This window comes from Mastigoproctus giganteus, chromosome 10 (genome assembly GCF_048544385.1).
Source record: "Mastigoproctus giganteus isolate SK-2022 chromosome 10, ASM4854438v1, whole genome shotgun sequence".
NCBI classification, from domain to species: Eukaryota; Metazoa; Arthropoda; class Arachnida; order Uropygi; family Thelyphonidae; genus Mastigoproctus; species Mastigoproctus giganteus.
This window is the reverse complement of record NC_143584.1, coordinates 172266368-172289422: the sequence shown is the minus strand read 5'-3', so window position 1 is coordinate 172289422 and position 23055 is coordinate 172266368. Positions and strand designations below refer to the sequence as shown.

Below are 23055 nucleotides of genomic sequence, written 5' to 3'. Positions count from 1 at the left end.
ACCTACTGAGACTGATATTTCTCCTAGTACGAGCACATCACCAACCACATTGCGAACTAAGAACGATGCCGACTTAAATTTGAATAAGAACCTTTCTAAGAAAATTCGAAATTATCAAGAAGACTTTAAAATTTTGGTTTTACATTTATCATCATCAATGATGAACCAGGTCCCAAATGTGTGCTCTCTCGAGATATTAGCTAATGATAGCATGAAACTATCACGATAAAACTAAGCATCCAGAGCATAAATAAAAATCTGTACAATTTTTTAAACGACTTTTATAAGTCATGCAATAATCAGGCCACCATTTTGCAAAACTATGAAAATTAATGACAAATGTTTGCAAGTCTCTTAAGATTGCCTACCTTATTGCAAAAGAGAAGAAGCCACACATCATTGGTGAAACTTTAGTTCTGCCTGCTGCAGTAAGAATGATGGAAATCATACACGGTAAAGAGTACGCTGACAAACTTAAGTCAATTCCGTTGTCAGCGAATACCGTTGGAAAACGAATAGAAACCATTGCAGCAGATTTAAAGATGCAGATAATAGAACAAATAACTCTGTGCGGAAAATTTGCTCTGCAGTTGGACGAAAGTACAGCTGTAGCTAACATGTCTCAGCTTTTGGTATTTGTTGGATTCTATTTTGATAATGGAATACAAGAAGAGTTGCTTTTTTGTGAGCCACTCGAAGAAAGGCGTACTGGAGAAGATATATTCTCAACAGTGGACGATTTCTTCAATAAAAAGAAAATTTTGTAGAAAAACTGTTTGAATATTACTAGCGATGGAGCGGCTGCTTTGACTGGAACAAAAATAGAATTTAAGGGGAAAGTTCTTGAGATAGCACCACACGTGAAATTCATTCATTGTTGTATCATCCATATTCAAGCTACTGCAGCAAAGAAGTTTGAACCCGAAATACATGAAGTGCTGCAAGATGTGATTAATGTGGTTAATTTTATTTAAAAAAAATTCTTGGAGTAGTAGTTTTCAAAATACTTTATAATGAGATGGGCAGGACCATGAAAATCTTTTATATCACACAGATGTACGTTGGTTATCGCGCGGTAAAGTTCTCAATAGAGTTGTTGAACTCAAGGATGAATTACGGATTTTTCTTTTAGAAAAAGAGAAAGGTTGCAAATGGGCTTTTTTTTTTTTTTTTGTGCGACGAGAAGTGGTTGTCAGTAGTGTGTTACCTCGCAGACATTTTCCAAAAAGTGAACACCCTTAATCTACGATGTTTTAAGGAAGTGCAAGAAGGTAACTGCTTTTAGAAAAAAAAAAAAAAAACTCGCAGTCTAGAGAGTGCAGTATGAAAAAGGATGTTTGGAAATGTTTCGATGGTTAAGTGATTTTTCTGTCGAAAACGATTTGAATATATCGCTAATAAAAACAACTATACTTGGGCACTTACAAAAATTGGAAGCAGAATTTTCAAATTTATTTTGAAATAGGTCAAACTAAGAATAACAATGGGCTTTGAGTCCATTTGTTGAAACCGTAAAGACTCAACGTTTGCCGATCACTGCCCCAGAACAGCTGATGGACATTAGGGAAGATGGAAATTTACGAGCTGAATTTCACGAAAAACGGTTGCATAATTTCTGGATGGGTTTGAAAAATGAGTATCCTGATTTGGCAAGCAGAGCGAGCGATGCAATCCTTCCATTTGGATCAACGTACCTATGTGAGGTGACTTTCTCTGCAATGACTATTATTAAAACCACGTTTAGAAATAAACTTAACTCGGAACCAGATCTTCCGGTCGCTGTGTCCCAATTTATGAAACCAAGATATACAGCAATAATGAAAAATATTCAAGCACATTTGTTACCACTAAAAAGTGCTGTTTATTTGATTTATACCACTTTGTACTTTAATTTCGTTTGTTTTGTATTTTTGCATCGAATTAGATTGTGATCTTTTCAAATTATGTGATTTTATATATGTGATTCTAGACATAATGCGTACCATGTAAATTATTTATAAATAAAACAAATAGTATTACATTACATAGTTACATTTATGATTTCATATCATTTTGTACTTGAAGTTCAATTTAATTTTGTATCATATTTTTTTTATTTCTGGTCTTTTAAAAGTATATGTGATTTTATAAATGCGATTTTAGATATAATGAGTTCCGTGTAAATGATTTATAAATAAAAAATATATATTAAACTTATATATTTAATTTTTTTTTTATTTCGGGGTCCGCGCTAGTCCTTTTAAGTAAAAAAAAGGTGTGCGACCAAAAAAGGTTTGGAGACCACTGGTTTAGAGTGACATGAGAGGTTACTTTAATGGGGATTCCATTAAAAGATAAAAGTTTAAGCAGTTTCAGTGCTATGCTTTTGTGTCACTGTTTCTACAAAGTCTCCTGATTGTAGTCTTTTAACTGATTTAGTTAAACCAGCAGTATTTTCTAAATTTCTGAATAAGAATTGGAGAAAATTTACTCATAGGTTCATTTGTAAAAGAAAGGAACGAATTTTGAGAAATGGCGAATGATCTTGTTAACCCATTTCTCTTCTCTCTTTTTTGGATTTGAAGCGTCACGATTGTGTCAGAGTCACGATATGCTGAGTCCGTGGGCTTGACTGGTCGAAAAGATTGGACATCCATCTGGCTCCTTTTAGCCCTGGAGATTGGCTCTCCCGTCCAGGTTTCCGGCCCGGCCAGGGGAAAGCAAGAGCAGTGGCTGGTATGACCAAGCGAAGGTTACTTTCGCTTGGTCAGTTTCAAAGGTTACTCGTACCAACCAAGAGATTTCTTTGTCCTGCAGTGGGGAGGATTCCACTATCAGTTCTAGAAAAGGGTATGTCCTCCTCAGAACCCTAGCTTACAAATAATGAGGTGGAGGACGACACTCCTCTTGCAGAACAAAATTTAAGTCCACTGGAACTCAGATGTCTTTTAAAATAGGTGCATCAATCCAGCACTAAGTGGCACAATCACCTATACACAAGTGGCACCAATCTATCGTAGTATTCTCGTGAGCCAGCCAGCAACGTCCACATGGCCCCCTCCTGTGACCGAGAGCACTGCTCGGAGAGTCGTAACTGTCTCCGCAATACCAAGGAGATACTGCGAAGACTGTCAGGGCTGCAGCACTCTCAACGCGGTGAAGAGACTCATAGAAGCCTACACACATAACTGTGGTGCAGACCAAAGAAAGGATTTATACATCACGAATTGGTCTACGAGACAAGACAATAGTTTGCGCGCACAGTGGTATCGTCATTGTCCTCCCCACTCCGGGTGGAAAAGGCCCGGGTTTGAATGCCGTCGATGACGCGAGGAACTTTAATGGGCTTTTTTTCACTCCGTGGCTGAGTTAATCGGTTTCAGACGCAGATAGTAAGGTTTTTCCTCCCGGAAACAGGGTTTTTCCCGTCCAGCAAAACAGGCAAATCGACCAGAGAACACACTCAATTTACGGACAATACTAATGTACAAGTTAGTGCAATTTCATTATTACATAGACTTTTTTTTTTTTTTTACACAAGACGATAGTATCGCCAAGACCCTCTCTTGGAAATAAATACGGCGCTACTGTTGATGTTAGAGCAATGAAAACAAAACACACGACCTATGCATCATAATCACATGTCCAGACACACTGTTTCAGATTTGATTCGCTGGCTGCCAGCAGCGCTAGAAAAATTCAACAGTCTTCGGAAGTGCCAGGAAAAAAGGGAAACTCTCATTATCAGGCTGTACCCCAAGCTCAGATAAGAACACTACCTAAATACACTATCTTCTGCTGAATGCGTGCACTTTATATAACAATAGCCGCAGGCAGATGTGAAAGTGATTCTTGCACTGCATCTATTCGACCATGCAGCATTCTGGAGAACAAGGTGTCGCCGATTACAAGAACTGACGGAAGTCTCCTCCCGCAACAAGCAAATAACATGGACTGTGGTAGTGTTACTAAAAGTAAAAACAGTTGCATATATATTTGAGTGTACACTAATAAATCTTATGAATTTAAAGTACCGGTAAAATCATAAAATGCAGACACTGTCGGGTTATCAGAGACGCAGGGTCACTCAGATATAAGGGATTCAGAATTTGAATATGAGAAGTACAATGTGTACAGAAAGGGGAGGATCATGTGTAGTGCATCCAGTGGACACTGGATGACCAGTGCAATGTTTAGTCAGTTTGGTGTAACATAAGCGCTGGGAAAAGAAATATGATGGTAGGAGTGTGTAATAGGCCTAATGATTGTGATGAGTATAATGAATTCAGAACATCTTTATAATGGGGAACTTTCACTTTCCAGATATTGACTGGACCCTATCGGTTGGCCCCTCACACAGTAGTAAAACTTTTGTGGATATACTGGATGACTATTTTCTATACACCAGCATATTGGAGAGGCAACAAGAGAAAGCAATACTAATTACCAGCAGGGACATTCCAACCATAAATAATCTGCAGATAAAAGACCCACTAGGTAGTAGTGATCACAGTACATTGATGTGGGATGTAACTACTGTCAAGGGCAAAGATAATGACTTTTGCTTTGGGAAAGGTGACTACAATGATCACAGAAAGTTCCTAATTCTGTGCAATGGAATCAACTAATGAAGTTACCAACTGCAAACTCTAGATGAGAAGCATTCAGGGAAGTAGGCATAGAAGGCTTTGACGGTTCAAGGCTTTGACCTAAATAGATGGCAGATAAAATTATGATACTTCCGGCAGAGATAAAAAAAAGCATAAAATGCATTTTTCCGGTGATACAGATGCCCAAAGTAGATATAAACTAGTTTGAAATCACGTCACAAAGGAGGTTAGGCAGATTACGAAATCTCGGACACAGAAAAAGCAGGAAAGACTTCATTACTTATGTAAACACTAAAAGGAAGGGGATGAATCGCAGCATTGATCCACTATATATGATTGGTTTAACCGTTGATAATTCTGTTCAGGTTGACAAACTGAATAAGATTTTGCACCTACACTGACATTTGAGGAATTTTTTAGTGATGAGTATGCTGAAAGTATCAAATTCTAACAGGGAACTGAATGATTTTGTGATATAAGTGAAAGAAAAGTAGAAAAATGGTGAAGCTAAACGTACCGAACAAAGCTACCATCGGGCCTGATGGATTTCCCTTGTTCATCATTAAAATATACTGTGTCTTCATTGTGGATGATCTTTTACATATCTTTAATGAAGTTTTGCGAAAATCTTCGGTGCCTCAAATTTGGACACACTACTACGTCAAACCCATTCCAAAGAATTCGAGGCCTAAAACTGCGAAGAATTTTCTTCCGATCTCAGTGGACTCTTCGCTCCTTAAAGTTTTTGAAAAGACAATCTAGCGCAACTTATTGAGCACTGTTTTCATCACAGTTCATGCCACCTTCACAACGATGCCCCCTGGGAGATCTACCACCAAATTCTCCCTCAAACGCTGTTTCACATGCAGGAAGCTTTGAATTCTCGAATGCAGCTCGACGTAATTTTTCTTGACGTTAAATCTGCATATTATAGGATTTCCATCACATCTTTGCTTAACATCCTGGAGAACTTCTTCAGGATCTAAGATAACGTCCTCACTGTACTCAAAAAAATTTTGCAGGAAAAACGGCTCCTTGTTGAGCGCAATAGTCTCTCACGATTGTTTAATGTCTTCAGAGGGGTTCCACAGGGTGGCGTTTTGTCAGCAGCGCTGTTTGCAGCGACTTTGGAACCTCTGCTAACAAATTTCCAAAACATGATATCGTACGCCGACAATCTGGAGCTCTTCATTCATTTGGATTAGCCGGAGCAAGCACTCTCTGTTCAAAGATCTGCAAGAAAACAAATCTCTCAGATAAGCATCTTTCTTCAATACACTGGTCTTGAGCTAAATGCCGAAAAATCTGCCCAGGTGACGTTTACAAAGAGGAGAAGAATAAATGCAATGCATGTCTATATAAATGGACATCAAATTAAACTTGTCAACTGTCACAAAAATCTAGGTTTGGTCTCGGATTCGAACCTGTCTCTTCTGGACCATTTCAAGGAAGCAAGGAACCTTTAGTCGGCTCGTTCTTCGTAACCCTTTAGTCGGCTCGACAGGATCTTGTGGGTTACGGCAATAGCAAGCTGATAACTAGGTTCGTCCGAAATTGTGTGGTACCGGTGGCACCCTACGCATCGGAAATCTAGTCCTCTGCCCCTCGAATCTATCTGCTGCAGTTCTTGGCGATTGGGTATTGGCTTCTTCGATCCCTTAATATGACTTAAAGGACATCCCCTTACTATCTCTAGGGGTAGATATAAGCCTAGGCTTAGGAGGTGGACTTGCTGAGGGTGAGTTGAATGAATGTCTCCTCCTGACATGCTTTCTGATCTGTACATTTATCTGAATACATGAAAACTTTGAGATCATATCGCATATGACAATGTTATATTCATTAGCAGAGATTCGAATGTTGTCGCAAAAAAGGAGACCGGAGAGAAATATTCTTTCATGTTTTATAATACATTCTCATTGTTTTTACGAACAGTTTCTTGAACCGCTAATTTACATTCTTATCTTCATCAGATTAGGCAAAAGCAAAGTGGGCATTGAGTTTCTCCTTAGTCTCAGTAGTCTTTATTATTTGTCAGTTAATACGTTCTAAAGGAAATTTTGCATTACTTTAAATAAATTTATAAGTATCTCTAGGGGTATACACATTCGCTGCATGGAATGTCCCCTTGAAAGCAAATCATCACCACTCGTAACATAATTACAATCTCCAAGCTCATTTCGTGTAGACTGGATGCAAATATCATCGATAGCCTTATCATCCTGCCCACGAAGAATAGCAAAATAACTAACCAGCAAACATTTGTGATCAGACCTGCCTCAACCAAATCAGCTCGCTCAGCCAAATGTTTCCAGCAAACACGATTGGGCTCCTCAACGACCTAAATATCAACCCTGAGACGATATGCGTGAACAAAGCCTACAGATCAAAAGGTTTTGCTGATACCTACACAATCTTGCAATTTTAGATCTTTCATTTCACCATTTCTTTACGTGGGTTCTGTGTTAGAGGATGATATGCACTCCTCCTCCTTTTCCGGACAGCCTGCAACATCTTGCCAGCATTCCCGCACTCTCCTTGGGCAGACGCTGAATGTATTTAGAGTATTATGTTGAACATAACCTGTCTTAACTTCTGTAATTAATTACTGACTTGATCTCTGTATATTTTATTTTACCCGATATTGATATTGTATTAATTTTTTTAAGTTGTGTTTACCCTCCTAGCATTTGATTGCTGTCTAGGGGTGGATGTAACTTTACTTTACCTGATTAAATAATAAAGAAAAAAGGCGTCTGGGTGGATTGAATCTACCCAAATAGATTACGGGGCGCAGAAAAAAGAAGTGAGAGCATCCTTGGAGGATTCAGGGGAGATGCCTATGGACTCGAGATGTGCAAATATATCCTCTATTCACAAAAGGGAATCAGAAAGACATGAGTAATTACAGACCTGTTAGTTTGTCTTCCGTTCCAGTGAAAATAATGGAGTCACTGCTTAAAGACGTAATGCGGGACCATCTAGACAGGAATGCAGTTATACTGAAGTCACAGCACGGATTTGTTAAAGGGCGATCTTGTCTGACCAATCTGATTGCATACTATGACACAGTAATAAAGGAACTGGATGCAAAAAATAAATTTGATATCATATACTTAAATTTCAGAAAAGTTTTTGATACTACTGCACATAAAAGACTGCTATACAAATTGAAGTAGTGTGGCATTGAGGCTAAGTTAGTGCTACAGATAAAGGGTCGCTGGGTGGGAGAAGACAGAAAGTGGTTATCAATAAGCACTGCTCTTCTTGGATTAATGTTATTAGCGGAGTCCCCCAAGGGTTCGGTGCTGGGCCCATTGTTGTTTTCTATTTTTATTAATAATATTGATGAAGGCATATCAGGCTTAATGTCTAATTTTGCAGTTGATACGAAGGATGACAGGTTGGTTAATCACAGTAAACAGGGTATGCTACTGCATACAAGACAAATTAGATAGGTGGACTGAAGTGGCAACTGAAATTTAATGTCGACAAATGCAAGATACTTCATATAGAGAGTAGTAATCCCAGATTAGTGTACCAACTGTGCACAGCACTCAGGGAAGTGGAGAATGGAAAAGACCTGGAGGTAATTCTGATCAGATATGAATTTCTCTGAGCGGTACAGACAGGTGCCAGAACAGCTCATGGGGTTTTGTCTATGACATACAGGAATTTTGCCAGCAGGAATAAGGAGATAATTATCCCACTGAAAAAGGCAATGATCTCGAGTACTGCATATAGATCTGAAGGCTTCATTTAGGAAGGATGTGGATCTGTTGGAACGAGTGGAAAGAAAAGCAACAGTAACAAAAAGTTACTCTAACCAGAAAATGCTTCAATTCTGCATCATGAAACGTCTGCAGACTATGCACCTGCGAGGAGATCTAACTGAGGTGTTTAAGGCTTTGAATAGACTGAGTTAGCTAAATACTTATGAAATTCTTCCTCTTGCCCAGACTATACGCGAGGTAGTTATAAATTGAAATCGAGGAAGGATAGTTGTAGGTAGATGCGAGAAATTTGCCTTCAGCTAGCAAGGTGGTCAACCGTTGAAACAAACTGTTATATGGTATTTTAGATGTGGGTAATTAGGATCAATCAAGGGAGAACTAGACAAACTCTTAGACGGGATGGACAGGTGAAATTGGAAGTGTTGGCTTTGTTTTTGGCTGATGCTGCATAAGCTTGTTTTCTAGCATCATTTTCCACTATTCCTACTAATACTAATACAGTTTGGCGAAAACTGAAATTGATGGCAGATCCTCTATTGCCAAGCCACTCGTTACTGACAGTCAAGCTAGAAAGAGGATGCAATGGTGTAAGGAGCCCAAAACCTGAACACTTGATGAGTGTAAACATCATATTTTCAGAGGAATCGTCATTCACACTTTTTCCACCATAAGGGAAAATTTATGGCGAATGCCAAACGAAAGTATTATCCTGACTGTCTTGTGTCAACCGTCAAACATGGATGAAGATCAACAATCGTTTCGGGAGCAATATCTTGGTATTCTTTAGGTTCTATGATCATCCCAAACGGACAAATTGCCGCCACTGATTATCTTGATATTCAGAGTGACCAGGTTCATCCCATGGTGCAAATAATGTTTCCCACAAACGATGCCACGTTTCAAGATGATAATGGTACTCCAATATACAAAGCCAGATGTGTGCAAGCTTGGTTTGAGGAGCATGAAACTGAGGATAAGCATCTCCCATAGCCTGTACAATCAGTACACAAATATTATTGAAGAACTGTGGGCATATTTGGAGAGATAAGGTGAGGAGCAGATTTTCTTCACCTTCACCAAGGAGCTTGAAACTTTCCTCCATTAAGAAGCGTTGGCGTGTACCAATACTGCTCTTAAAACAGTTCAAGATTTATTTGAAAAATAGTTCAAGATTTATTTGAAAAACAGTTCAAGATTTATTTAAAAAACAGTTCAAGATTTATTTGAATCTATTCCGCTTAGAATACAAGCTGTTTTAAAAGCAAAAGGTGGCCCAACACCATATATGTGCATACCTGTAACTCTTATCACAGGCGTTTTCATTATTTTGTCCAAACCCTGCATATAAACTGTATACTTGTCAATTGCAAAAAAAAAAAAAAAAAAAAAAAAAGTATATAAACACAATACAGTAATAGCTATAATAATAGCTCCTGCACTCTGTCTCTATATGTTTATGAATTATTGCAGTAATGATTGTTTTTACATACATGCCAATAATAACTATTTCATGGGATATATTGTTACTATTGTTTCTGTATAATCCTTTTATGGCTCTATTGTTATCATATCTCTGTTTCCAATACTGTATACCCCTCTAGCCAGCAGGCTGTTCAGGCTATGAACTAAAACAGTTAATAAAACGGATTCAATAATAATAATTATTATCATTATTATAAAACACATTACTTTGAATCCCAAATATACATATATTTTCATTAAAGCATATTTCCATAAGATGATATATAAGTCAACCTATAGACATTCAATGATCAGAGGAACTATTTTCAAAGAAACACCTTAGCAACTCCCCCCTCTTTGAATTGAACATCATAATGGAATAGAAGGGTGGCTTTTAAGATTGAAACTCGGATCGGAAACAAAGGAATTCTTAAAAGTGTTTTCAGTGTGGACTGCATTTAGATGATCTCACGTGAAGGGTTATCCCACTCGTGAGTTAGTGGGATTCTACCCCGCCCTTCCCAACATGAAATCGATCCATTACATCATGTACTTCTACACATTATACACGATAAACCGGCGCACTGCAACCACAGCAGCTGACACAAAATAATAATAATAAAAAAAATGCATTGGCGATTTTTTTTATTATTATTAAACAGAGTAAACAATCAGACAGCAGCCTTTAATATTAGATAAGCAGCATTTTTGCACTAAAAGAAAAAAGAAAAAAAAAAAAAAGGTCCTCAGATATTAAAGGTAGATCGTAAGTACTTGCTTTTTACTAAGGGAATTATGTTTAGCAGAAAGTATAAAACATCAATTTCTTTTGTCACAATGACATGTTACATAACGGTTTGGTTGTTTAAGGGAAAGACCGAGACAATCAGGGTTGTGTCTGTAAATTTCAGGTATTTTACCTGCCTGCCTGCATGTAGTTAGGAAAAGAAAATCGGAAAGAAACCCATTCACCTCAGCCCAGAGAGAGAGAGAGAGAGAGAGAGAGAGAGCAAAGGCCTCTGAACGGCGATGTAATCAAACTTCAAAACTTTACAAAAGTTGGCAGGGGTGACTCTTATCCACTGTTACCGCAGAGCCATTTGAATTTCTAACAAAATATCGCTGAATTTCACTAGACGCATGTTTGGCATTTGGCCATTAAAATTACATTAAATTTCAAATGCCGGGAACACTTGATCATCATTTTATAATCAGAACAGCACCGCTAGGAGGCAGCACAGTGCAAACACAAAAACGTTGGAAACCGCTGCCTTAAAGAAATTGTAAGGAAACTCTTATTGTTGTTGCTATTTACTTTCTGTTCTTTTGATTAAATCATTGAATATCAAATATACAAATATCACACATAACTTCAATCGTTTTACTTTAGATATATTCCATTTATAAGGAAAATGTGTAACAAAGGCCGCGATATAATTTAATGAGCTAAATTAGAAACGGAGTTATACCAGATGATTTTTTTCATAATCATATTTAAAGAATAGAATTAGGAATGTGTAATGTGTTTCCTATACAATCGCATTAGAGGTTATATAGAATTAAATAACATTACAGATTATAAAATAAATGTTTATTTAAGAATGAAATAAGTACGAAAATATATAAAGTAATGAAGAGTTACCAAAAAACATTCACTAAAATCTGCGATTTTATAGTAAACATTAAATTATTACCTATTTACTGTTACATATACTGTGTTTAAAATCTAGAAATACGTGAACACGTAGATGAAAAGTCATTTAAAATTCGATTTTTTTCGCTCTGTCCTAATGAACTGAGAAATGTTTAGAAAAGAAAATGAGCGTTGGTGTCACATAAAATATGAAGCAAGGAGGTGGCTATCTCTTCCCAAACTTCTTTTTTGATGAAAACTTGATTAAATTAAAAAATGTCGCACTCCTAGTTTCCTGTCTGTAGTTATAAACTTTGTATGGTTACAAGTAAACACTTTATTCTTGTAGCTACGTTACTGTAAGAGTTCCTAGAATGAGAAGAGGAAGAACTATTTACCTTACACATAAAGAGTATCGCTGCATATGGATCCCGTCATGGCTATAAGACAGGAGTTTCATTAAAAAGAAAATGATTACTTAAAACGATGGAAAAAGATGAAAAATAATAACCTAATAAAATAGTTGAACAGTTGGCATAAAAGTTGAAGGTTTGGCTCCAGAAAAAGAGCCAAACATTCATTCATGTTTTGCTCTTTCTTCGAAGCATCAATGAATTTCCAAATATTCAGATAGTGAGAATTTATCAATGATTTAAATGCTCTATGCCATGGTTCGAGTGCATTATTGGTTTTGGAAGTCCTTTTAATTATGTCATATAGGCATTATAACAATAGGCAGAAAATCTGGGGCGGGAGCGATCTTTTCTTATTGCATTTCTGTTTGACCTTCCAATCTTCTGAATCACTAGAGTGTGATCGCCCAAATCCGGTACCCTCGCAGGTATCACTGTGGACATTATCACCGTCCTGTCCATATCGGGTGGACCGAGTTTGAATCCCATCAATGACACGAGGAATTTTTACTGACGCTTCATAGCTTTATCTGCTTTAGAGTTTAACTAACCCCCCTCACACACACACACACACACACACACACACACACACACACACACACACACACACACACACACACACACACACGCACGCACACCCTGGAACTTAATATACTTGCCAGTTTTTTGAATGTTCGAGATATTTCGGGTGATCATATCACAGTTATAAAAACAAGTCGCTAAATGTTTTTATTTCTTTACTGCAACTTACTGTACATAGTACTGAATAAGTGTGCCATATTTTCAAAGAGAAAGGTAAGGCACAGTAAAATTATTTCCTATTCCAAAATATACCGTACGTGGGGGAGTTTTACACAATCGAAGTCCCATTGTGAAACATTTTTATCATATAGTTGGAATTACATTACTTTTAATTTAACTACTTTGGTAGATGGCTGCGAATTAAACTGATGCAATTGCACAAAACTATACGCTAATCATTTTACCACGTAGTATGAGGCTTTTGCCCTAAAATACTGCATATAGTTGGAATTACATTATGATACCTTTCGCAATATATATATTTGTTCGAGAATGAGCGAATGTATTTGAAAGTACTATCCACAAACTACTACGTACTAATTTTCCATAATTGAAAATTTTCTTGATTGCCAAAATAAGTAACCACTCTGCACACTATGAAATAATAAAAAAATTAACTAAAATAAAATAAAAATCACTTTTAAGCGTTTTATTATACGGAGGAGGGATTCTACACCTAATATTCAGAATCTAATAATAATAATAATAATCTAAATCTAATATTTCATCCGATCAAATCACTTCCCTATTGTCATTGATTTCTTTTATCTTATTTCTGAACCTTCCTCTGACAGACACTTTTTTAGCTTTAGGTACACGTCTGGACTTCGTTAAATCGGTGTCTAGGCAATGTTGATTCGATTCTCATCCAAAATTCTGAATCGATGTTTAATCATCCATGTTTGTTCCCATCAAATTCTCTATCGCTAATCGTACTAACTTTCCTCACTGGTTGTAGATAAGCTTGTGTATTTAATTCGTCGCAAAAATTATCTCCTCAAAAGGTATTTATTTAAAACTCAAAATTATTTTAGCCACTTTTCCTTCTCTTCCCTTAGACGCCAATTGCGAAATCTCAATATTCTCATTATCTTCACTAAGTTGAAGCCAAACTTGAAATTTAAATTCCACACCAGTATGGTGCTATCTCAAACAGCTAGATGATCTTCCAGGATTCCTATGTTAACTAATGATTCGAATATCTCAGAATTCCCATGTTAACAACCATTCGAATATCTCAATATTCCTATGTTAACTAATGATTCGAATATCCTCTTGGCATTGCTAAGCTTTTTGCTACCCATTTTTCCAAACTTTATTCTCCTTAAGTGGCAGCTCTATGCAGATGACATTAAACTTTATAAAGTTATTTATTCTTCAACAGACAGCGATGAACTCAGGTCCTGTGTCTTGATTCCCTCTCACTCTGGCTCAATAAAAATAACTTGTTTCTAAACACATTATACAATGTAAATTATATCGCTTTCATTCGAATCGTGCGGTTAGACCCTCTGTTTTTACTGATTATTATATTGGAAACTCTCTAATTGCAAATATTGATACATTCAAGGACTTAAGTGTCCTATTTCGATCTGACCTTCATCCCTCTTCCCATGTTGATCATGTAATATCTCAGACTTCCAAACTTCTTGGATTAATTAAGCGTTCTCCCTCGATTTTCAAGAGTGACAAAGTTATAATCCTTCTCTAGAAGCAACATATACTTCCCATTTTTGATTATTGCGATATTATTGGGTCCCCACAACAGGAGTATCTTTCTCACAGACTTGAGAGAATTCAAATTAAATTCTTATGCTTTCGAAATCGCTTTGGCTTTCACCGCCGAAACTATGGAGCTCTTTGTCATCGCTTCAGAATCATTCCTCTTCGCTCCAAACAATAAAACGAGTCACTTCTTTTTTTTTTTTTTGTCTACAATGTCATAAACTCTTTTGTCGATTCTCCATCTCTTCTTGAACAAATGCATTTCACTATACCCCAGTTGAATTTCTTTATAAAACTAATTTCTTACTGCCTGTCCTTCGTACTCAACACTTACTTGGAAGTCCTCTGTTCCGTTTTCTTCAGGTATTGAATAATCACAACATTCATTTTACACTTGAACTGTCTATGCATAAGACTCTGCTCTTTACTCTGTTTTATTAATCCACCAAATTTTGTTTATATTTTAATACTAGTGACTGTTTTGTATTGATTCTCTGTAATTCTCAGCGTTTTCACCATTATCTAGGGTCTGCATGCCTTGTGGGTGAGAAGTTTGTAAATAAATAAACAGAGCTGTAGATTTGGGCAGCACGTCAACAAATGGCGCAATGATGTCTGAGGTGTACAATTACGGGAAACTTTCTGCTACCTCAAAATTTCGACCAATAACTCGGCGTAAAGGCTTCGACTTACGTGCACTTAGAGACAAATATTGCTGATGAGAAGTCAATAAGCTATGAAACTGTAGCGGAATGAAGCGATGATATACAATTTAAAAAGATACTAGCAACTAAAAGAAACTATAGATAGTGGTACTTGTCTCTAAGTGGTCATAAGATCACGCCTTAGCGCATAGTTCTTGGCAATGACCTTCTGAGGGAGAAGAAAAGTTCTCGTGTTCGTACACCTCACAAAGTAATGCGCCCAAATCTGATGACTTTGACTTCTGCGTTGAGTTGTCCCTCTTCAATCCTATATCCTCAGAGGCAGAACATTTTGATTTAAATTTCTTGCTCTTTGATGACAGGAATAAGTGAGAGAGCGAAAATTCAGCAGAGAGCGACAGTAAAGTGGTTACAGTACGAGTGATTTGTTGTAGGGTCTCCATCACACTCTTTGCTTTTTCTTTCGGCAAAATGAACTTTTTTTGGGGGGTGAATGGGTTGATCACTGTTATTCGATTTTCAAATAACCATCTTCAGTTATGGGACAGTGGCTTTGGCGGAGGAATATTCAATGCATTTCCATGTAGATTCGGCCAATGCAACTCTATCGCGGGTATATAAATTTCCTTCATGAAAAGGTTGGTTACAGTTACATCGTCTCTGGCTTAATATAAATTGATGATGCATATATAAATATCGGATACGAAAGCTCGAGAACAAATGAGACTCTCTGAAAACAAATGACTCAAAACACCTCTGACAAGCTTCTTCAAAAGTTGATAGTCTCTCCTTGTGAATCTCAATGGATACCCTTTGAGATCCAAGTTGGGGATTAGAGAGTCATAATGCTTTGCTTTTGGTTAAGGTACGGCTAAATTGGATGAGAAACATGCTAGGCTTATTTCATAACACTGCCATTTAATTTTATTTAATTTAATTTTATAATACGTAATATATCATTATACTGTTATCTTCTTTTCGACGTAGCCGAGTGGGCCGGACGGGAGTGTAGTAACACACGCTTTTTGAGTAGACCGGGGTTCAAGCCCCTGACTGCTGAATACAGTCGATCTGCCAACCCGCACTGGACCAGCGTGGCAGATTATGGTCCATTTCCCTCAGCATGAATTGTTGAGGAGGCTTCCATCCTGCAGTGGGTTGATAATGGCTGCACTTTACTTTTTACTTCTTTTCGAAAACTTCGAAATGTACACTTGCGCCATCGATGAATCCCTACATAGAACCACTCCCAGAAACAATTTCTTGATAAGTCTTTGAGAGTGGTCGTTTTGACGACAGATTCCAGACCTCCTTTAAGGCACCTGTGCCACGTGACAATTGCAGTTTACTTTAAAACATTTGTCACTGTAAGCCTCAGCCATTTCCCTCACAGTCTCTGTTGCACTTATACCACGCCGACCGCAATAGCGAATAACCAAACGATGCTCAGTCTTCAAATCTTCCACTAACACAAAAACGGTTCACATTTACAGCACGTAACTTAGACCACTTTGCAACTATCAGACAAAACAAAATGTTAGAACTTGCAACTAATCAGCGTATTCTTGAACATACTCTCCTTCCGTCTGCCGGAAGTTCTCTGCGACAGTGTTCTTCATTCACAACATTCGAGCTCGAACGTTGTGAATGAAGCCTTTTTCTGCCCGGTGTGAGGGAATTAGTGATTATAACCACTTGTAACGCGCAAGGACAAGACCTTTATACCAATAAGGTTCCATTCTATCGAAAATAACTGTTATTTCTTGATAACTCCGATGCATATTTCCTTATTTTAATTCAACCCAAGGCATGTTTAAACATTTTTCTATTAATTGCCATGTTACCTTTGCCCGACCAAGCTCTGCTGGTTAAGTTGTACTACAAAGAATTCTTGTAGCTATATGGAAGAAGCTTCGTTCGGAAAGACAAGGAGAGGCGAAACCGAACCAATATCACCGATTTGGATTATCCCGACTAATTAAGAAGTTGAAAGAAACAAGGTTCCTGACAGTGCCCAAAAGAAGAGAGAAGCAAGAGCAACTATCAAAGAAGTTGCTATTTAAGAGCAACTACCTATACATCGATAAATCGATGGCGGGAACAGCCGCCATTACTTTTGCGATTTCATGTCAGTCAGGTGCTTCAAATACGACAGTGTGTGAGCAACTACAGGATTTAATGGTCCTTCGTGAAAACTGAGGACGAGACCTAGTTGTCCAACGTTTTTTGGAAGGAAGAGCCCGTTTTCCGATAAATGGGGAAGTGGACGCCTACAATTGTTGCATTTGAGTAATAGACAACTTTACCCAAATGCAACAATTGTGCATTTTTACCACATTCTCCATCACTTAGCTGTCTTTCTTTGAAGAAGGATGAGAAGTGCGGGAAGGGCAATCTGGCAATTCCGGTAAATACCAGAAGAGCCGGTACCCTAAACGATCGGTTGGCCGACTCTAGAGGAAAATAAAATAATATTGAACCTCCAAAAATATTTTTACGTCCGAACGGACGGATTCTAGACGGAAAAATTCAATTTTTCGTTCCTTGACCAATTTATTGAAGACTTATGAAACAGAATCGTTTATAAACTGAACTAGGCCCGCTTTCATTTTTGTACATCTTAAGTTTTATGGTTTCTTTCAAATACAGAACCTTTTGAGTTCAGTGGAGTATCCCGGTGGAGGGTCGGGGAGATCGCATTCGCCTTGCTTCTATTTTGGAGAAATTGCTTCTATTTCTCCGCCCAGGAGCGGAGAAATATATATACCTATATAATATCTTTATTGCAATCAGCGAAAATAAATAAATTTTACATGGATGCCTGATGCAATACCCATAACAGCAAAATTCTAGGGGTTTAACATAGAAAGGAACTAAAACTAAAAACAAAAAAATAAGTTGTAAACACATGAAAACAGTTTTCATGTTTTTTTTTTTTTTTTTTTTTTCAACAATCAACCGATCAAGATAAAACAGTGACTAAATAGAAGCAAATACATGTGAAAGAAGGTTATTTCTTATAAACAGAAGCAGACCAGATTAATGAGGAAGAATAAATGTCAGTGTCTCTTTTTTGATATTACGCTGTAGTAAAATAAACATTCGTATTGTATGTATACCATATAATGGTTGGTTAAAAAATCAAGCCAAATCCAAACTAAATTCGAAGCTGAATTTTCGAAATTACCATTGTTGAGTCCCAACTAGAAAAGCAGTCTGGATCTGCCACTGTTTGAGTTCTCCAATCGCTAATTATCAATGGGTCGCTCATTTTGAGACAAAGACAATCCTAAGACCTGAAAAGCTTCAACCGGTTCCATGTCAAAACGCCGTAGCCAAGGCAACGTAAGACCGAAACGCCACAAGCGAAAACAAAGTATTTTGGTCTGCGGAGAAAATGCCGAAAATAAATTTGAAAACAAAATAAGGAAAATATTTACAAAAAAATAAAAAGTTCGACAAAAGAATTAGGGAAAACATTTGCAAATTATTCGATTTTTTTATGCAGGAAAAACATCAGAGATTATAAATTCAGAAAACTTTTTTATTATATTTAATAAAGTAATGAAAATTTATAAAATATGCGTTTAATAATTAGAAATAGTTGTGAGTTTACAATATCGCTGGTGGGAAGATATTATAGTCTTTCTATCAGAAGAAGAAACTCGTCATATTAGTGTTGCTCAGGCAATAGACAAGTTCATTAAAATGTCAGATAATTAAGTTTTCAAGATGTGTTAGTTTCCCATAGACATCTGTTCAGAAGTTTGTTTCTCCTTTCACTTGTTGCTGAAGTAAGCTTTTAGGACTTTATCAGCGACTAAGGCCATATTACTTTGTGTATACTGTCTATCAATTGCGTGTGTTCTGAGGTCGATTTTCTGTTTGATGGACGAAAAACCCGAGTTTCCGGGAGAAACACCATGGTACCTTGCCTGAGACCGACTAACTCAGCCACGTTGTGAAAAACTCCCATAAAAATTTCTCACGTCATCGACGGGACTCGAACTCGGGTCTTTTCTAGCCGGTGTGAGGGAAGACGGCGATCCTACCAACTGTGCTACCCACGATGGCCCTTTCACTTGCTTTTGTTTGACACTGCCATTATTTCTTCCTCGCTTTTGTAAGGTTTTATTCGAAAATAAAAGAAAATACGGATGGAGTCACTTCATAGTACTTTACACCAGATCGATTTCCATCTCGAAATCGATCTCTCAAACGATTTTAAATGAAATGATTTGGCTGTAGAATTATACTTTGCATTATAAAGACACACTGGTATGTACGAAATCGTATATAAGTTTTGCAGTAAATCTGAAAACTAAATCAGGCATGTAATTAATGAAATTTCCTGCAACGGTTCTCCAAAAAAAAATCACTTTTTTATTTCTATGAACTGACTCGACTGAAATATGCCTGTGACAGACCAGTCGATTGGGAATGCGTGGTCGATCAGAGAATTGGAATTGGAAGGCCAGCCTATAATCAGAAGATTTTCCCATCTAGATTTTCTATGGATTATCTATATGCACCAAAAGGAATCTATAGTGCACCAAAAGGAATCTATAGTGCCTCGAAAGAGTACAAGTAAGAGCAATGGGGAGATAACTGGAAGGAAGAGATTTGTCACCCATTTTAGGAACTGGCGGGATTAAGCATTCCAAGAAGAAGAAAGAACAGTGCAATAAGAAAGTGTAAAAGCGACATAGAACATGGTTAAGCTCAGGAGCAGAGGTTTTAAGAAGTGGAGAAATATCATCAGAACCTAGACCTTCTTGGCATCAAATATTGTTAAATTCTTCAGATATCCTTTCAAAGGAAGACACTGAGTGCAGTATTCTGGGAATGGTAGGAGGTAGTTTATCAAGATCATCAATAATAGAGTTAGAAGAAAAAGATCCTAGATTTTACAGAAGAAAATATTCTAGTAAGTCGGCTTTATCTTTAGATGAGGTAGCAACAGAACCATCAGGTTTTAACAGAGGTGGCAGAGCAGACGGGTGAAAATTGCGTCCAATAGCTTTGGCAAGAGACCAGAATGCTCGACTACTGTTTGGACAGAAAGTTTTCTACTCTTATCATGTTCAAAATCTAGTTTTAGTGATTAATAACTACTTTACAATTGTTACGAGCTTTAGTGTTGGGAGAAAATGAACCTGGAGATTTGGATGCAAGCCAATTGCAATATGCTACGCTCTTATCTTGAGCAGCCTCAGCTCATTTATTGGAAAACCAAGATTTAGATAAAGGACGAGATTTTAGGGTTGAATGTGGAATAAAGGATTTCATTCTGACAAGAATACACTCATATGTACATGCATTGTATCTACTGTAGGGAGACTTCTGAACGTTAGTTCAACTGCACTGTGGTTTGAAGTTCGTTATGTTATAACATAATAGACTTCAAATTTCGAAATGTATGTGAAAATAAAAACTTTAAAGGAAAGGTTTTTTGTTGTTGTTGTTGTTGTAAGCTACGTTTCTGACTGATTTTCCAACTATAAATTATCCTTATATACTTTATCTGATAACAAAATTAAACTTTAAAGTTAATGCATTGGCAGCTGCATTATAGACTGACAAAAACTGGTCACAAACAGAAAACTTGCAATATGTATAAAAAGCCTCCCCCGATGGTATTCTCCACCTTGTCGCGGAGGGGAAGCTTGCGTGTCCCGATGACCCGGAGAGCTCAGTCGGCGGTAGCTTAGCTACTGGTAGGCGGTAGCTTAGCTACTACTTAGCTACTTAGCAAGCCGGACAGGTCAAAGGGTAGGGGCCAGACTAAGAGAGATACCCCGGCCCTACAGGTTGGGGGGTTGCTGCAACGGGCTAGCTCCTCGTTCAGTGTAAAAAAATACACAAATGCTAAACGACCTACAGTGAAAATGAAAATGGACTGCAGTTTCGGAACCGACTCGGCAAACGGAAAAGGACTATGATTTTGGGATGCTGGAATATTCAAGGCCTTTCAACTAAAAGAAACTTTCTTTCGGATGAACTGCAAAAATTCAAGTTAGACATCGTCGTGTTATCAGAGACAAAGAAAAAGGGATGTGGAGAGGAAATAATGGGAGAATACTACCATTTTTGGAGTTGAGTTGATAAGAGTGAAAGAGCAAGAGTAGGAGCAGGAGTTTCTATTGCTGTTAAAAAGAAATTGAGACACAACATAAAAAACTGGCAATTTATTAATGAAAGAATGATCTCATTGGAACTGACAATGTACGGGAGAGAAATATGTATTTTGGGAATATATGCCCCGACTAATGACAACGCCGATACCTTGAAGGATGAATTTTGGGAAGATCTGAGAGAACTAATAGAAAAAATTCCTAAGAACAAAGAGATATTTCTAATGGGAGATTTCAATGCAAGAGTAGGAAATGAACAAAATAGCAAAGTTATTAGAAGATTTGGAGAGAAAGAGAGGAATGACAACGGAAATAGACTATGCAATCTTTGTGAACAGTTCGACTTGAGAATAAACAACACATTTTTCCAACACAAGGATATCCATAAATATACTTGGTCACAGGAGACAAGACAACTTAGATCAGTTATAGATTACATTATTTCAAAACATTCAGGGACATATGTATTGAAAGATGTCAGAGTTTATAGACGAGCTGAATGTGGATCATGACCATTTTCTTGTTAAAACAACACTGAGGTGGAACTGGATTAATAAAATATGTGTGGACAACCAACAATGCAGGGAAGGAGAAATGCTACAAGTGGATCAATTGAACATTGACCTACTCCAGGACTCACCCAGAGACTGGATGCTGCAATTAACATAGAGATAAAAGGTAATACTGAAGAAATCTACGAATATTTAAAAAATACTGTTAAAAAATAGCTCATGAAATCCTAGGCAAAAAGAAGAGCCAAGGACCAAAAAAGACCTGGATTACAGAGAAAGTAAGAGCTGCTGTAGAGGAAAAGAAACTTGCATATCAGAAATGGCTGGGTGATAGGAATGATGCATATAGGAACATTTATGTTGAAAAAAAGAAAATAGCCAATCGGTTGGTAGTAGAAGCGAAAAATGAAGAATGGGAAAGGAAATGCGCAATTATTAATAGCAAATTGGGCTTCAAGCAATCAGCGGAATCATGGAAGGTCCTTAAAGACTTGAGAAAACAGAATAAACACAATGCTGGTTTGCAATTAATACCTTTGAAAGACTGGACGGAGTACTACGAAGTACTTTTAAAAGAAGACCGGGAAGAGTTCAAGACGATGGAGGATTTTGGTGTAGAAGACTCGGGCTTAAAAGTTTCTGTTAGGGAAGTGGAACTCCTGCTAAAGGAAGGAAGGAATGGCGAATCACCTGGACCTGGAGGAGTTTACATGGAACTTCTGAAATATGGAGGAAGAGGAGTGGTTGTTCTGATACAAAAACTGTTAAATAGTATACTGAGAGGAGAAGAAATACCGAAAGAAATGATAACAGGATATATTACATCAATTTATACGAAGGGCGATCGGAAAAGCTGTTCAAATTACAGAGGAATATGCGTCCTGAACCCGCTGTTAAAGATCCTTGGAAAATGGATCAGGAACCATTTAGAAGCCCGAATCGAGGTATCAGAAGAACAAAGTGGTTTTACAGCTGGGAGATCATGTATAGATCATATCTCAACAGTACGACAGATCCTTGAAAAATGCCAATCAAAAGGGAAAAAAAAATTATGATTTTCATTGACCTTGAAAAGGCATATGACAGTGTTCCAAGAAAACTCTTATGGGAAGCACTGAAAGAGGCAAATATTGATGGACAACTGATTAACATTATTAAGGCAATTTACAAGAATAATAGATGCAGAATTAAAGTGGGATCAGTTTTGTCACCTGAATTCCACACTTCAAAAGGCTTATTACAAGGTTGTCACTAACACTTTTCAAAATTTATATCGACATCTGCCTAAGATCCTGGTCAAAAAAATGTAATAAAATGGGACTGCCGATTAATAAGAACACCTATATTCACAATTTACTTTTTGCAGACGATCAGGTGGTGATAGCACAAGACTTAGAAGATGCAAAGTATGCATGTCGTCAATTGTTTGAGGAATATAAACAATGGGGTCTAAAAACCAATTTTAGCAAGACTGAAATGTTGTCTTCAGGGCCAGGACACGTTCTAAATATTGCAGGTTTTAAAATCAAACAAGTCGATAAATTAAAATATTTGGGTCAATCTTACAAAGTGATGGATCATCCCAAGCAGAGATCAATAAGAGAATT

General features: G+C 37.3%; 1 protein-coding gene across 1 annotated transcript; it reads left to right on the top strand.

The window, feature by feature from the left end:
- Positions 1–332: 332 nt before the first annotated feature.
- LOC150079486 (protein ZBED8-like) lies at positions 333–767 on the top strand. Its single transcript, XM_090383085.1, has one exon. It carries the CDS (start codon positions 333–335, stop codon positions 765–767), a length of 435 nt encoding a protein of 144 aa, XP_090239211.1.
- The last annotated feature ends 22288 nt before the right edge of the window (positions 768–23055 follow it).

Excerpts from the sequence above, each read along its gene's own strand:
- LOC150079486 (XM_090383085.1), top strand. The coding sequence starts at position 333 with ATGACAAATGTTTGCAAGTCTCTTAAGATTGCCTACCTTATTGCAAAA.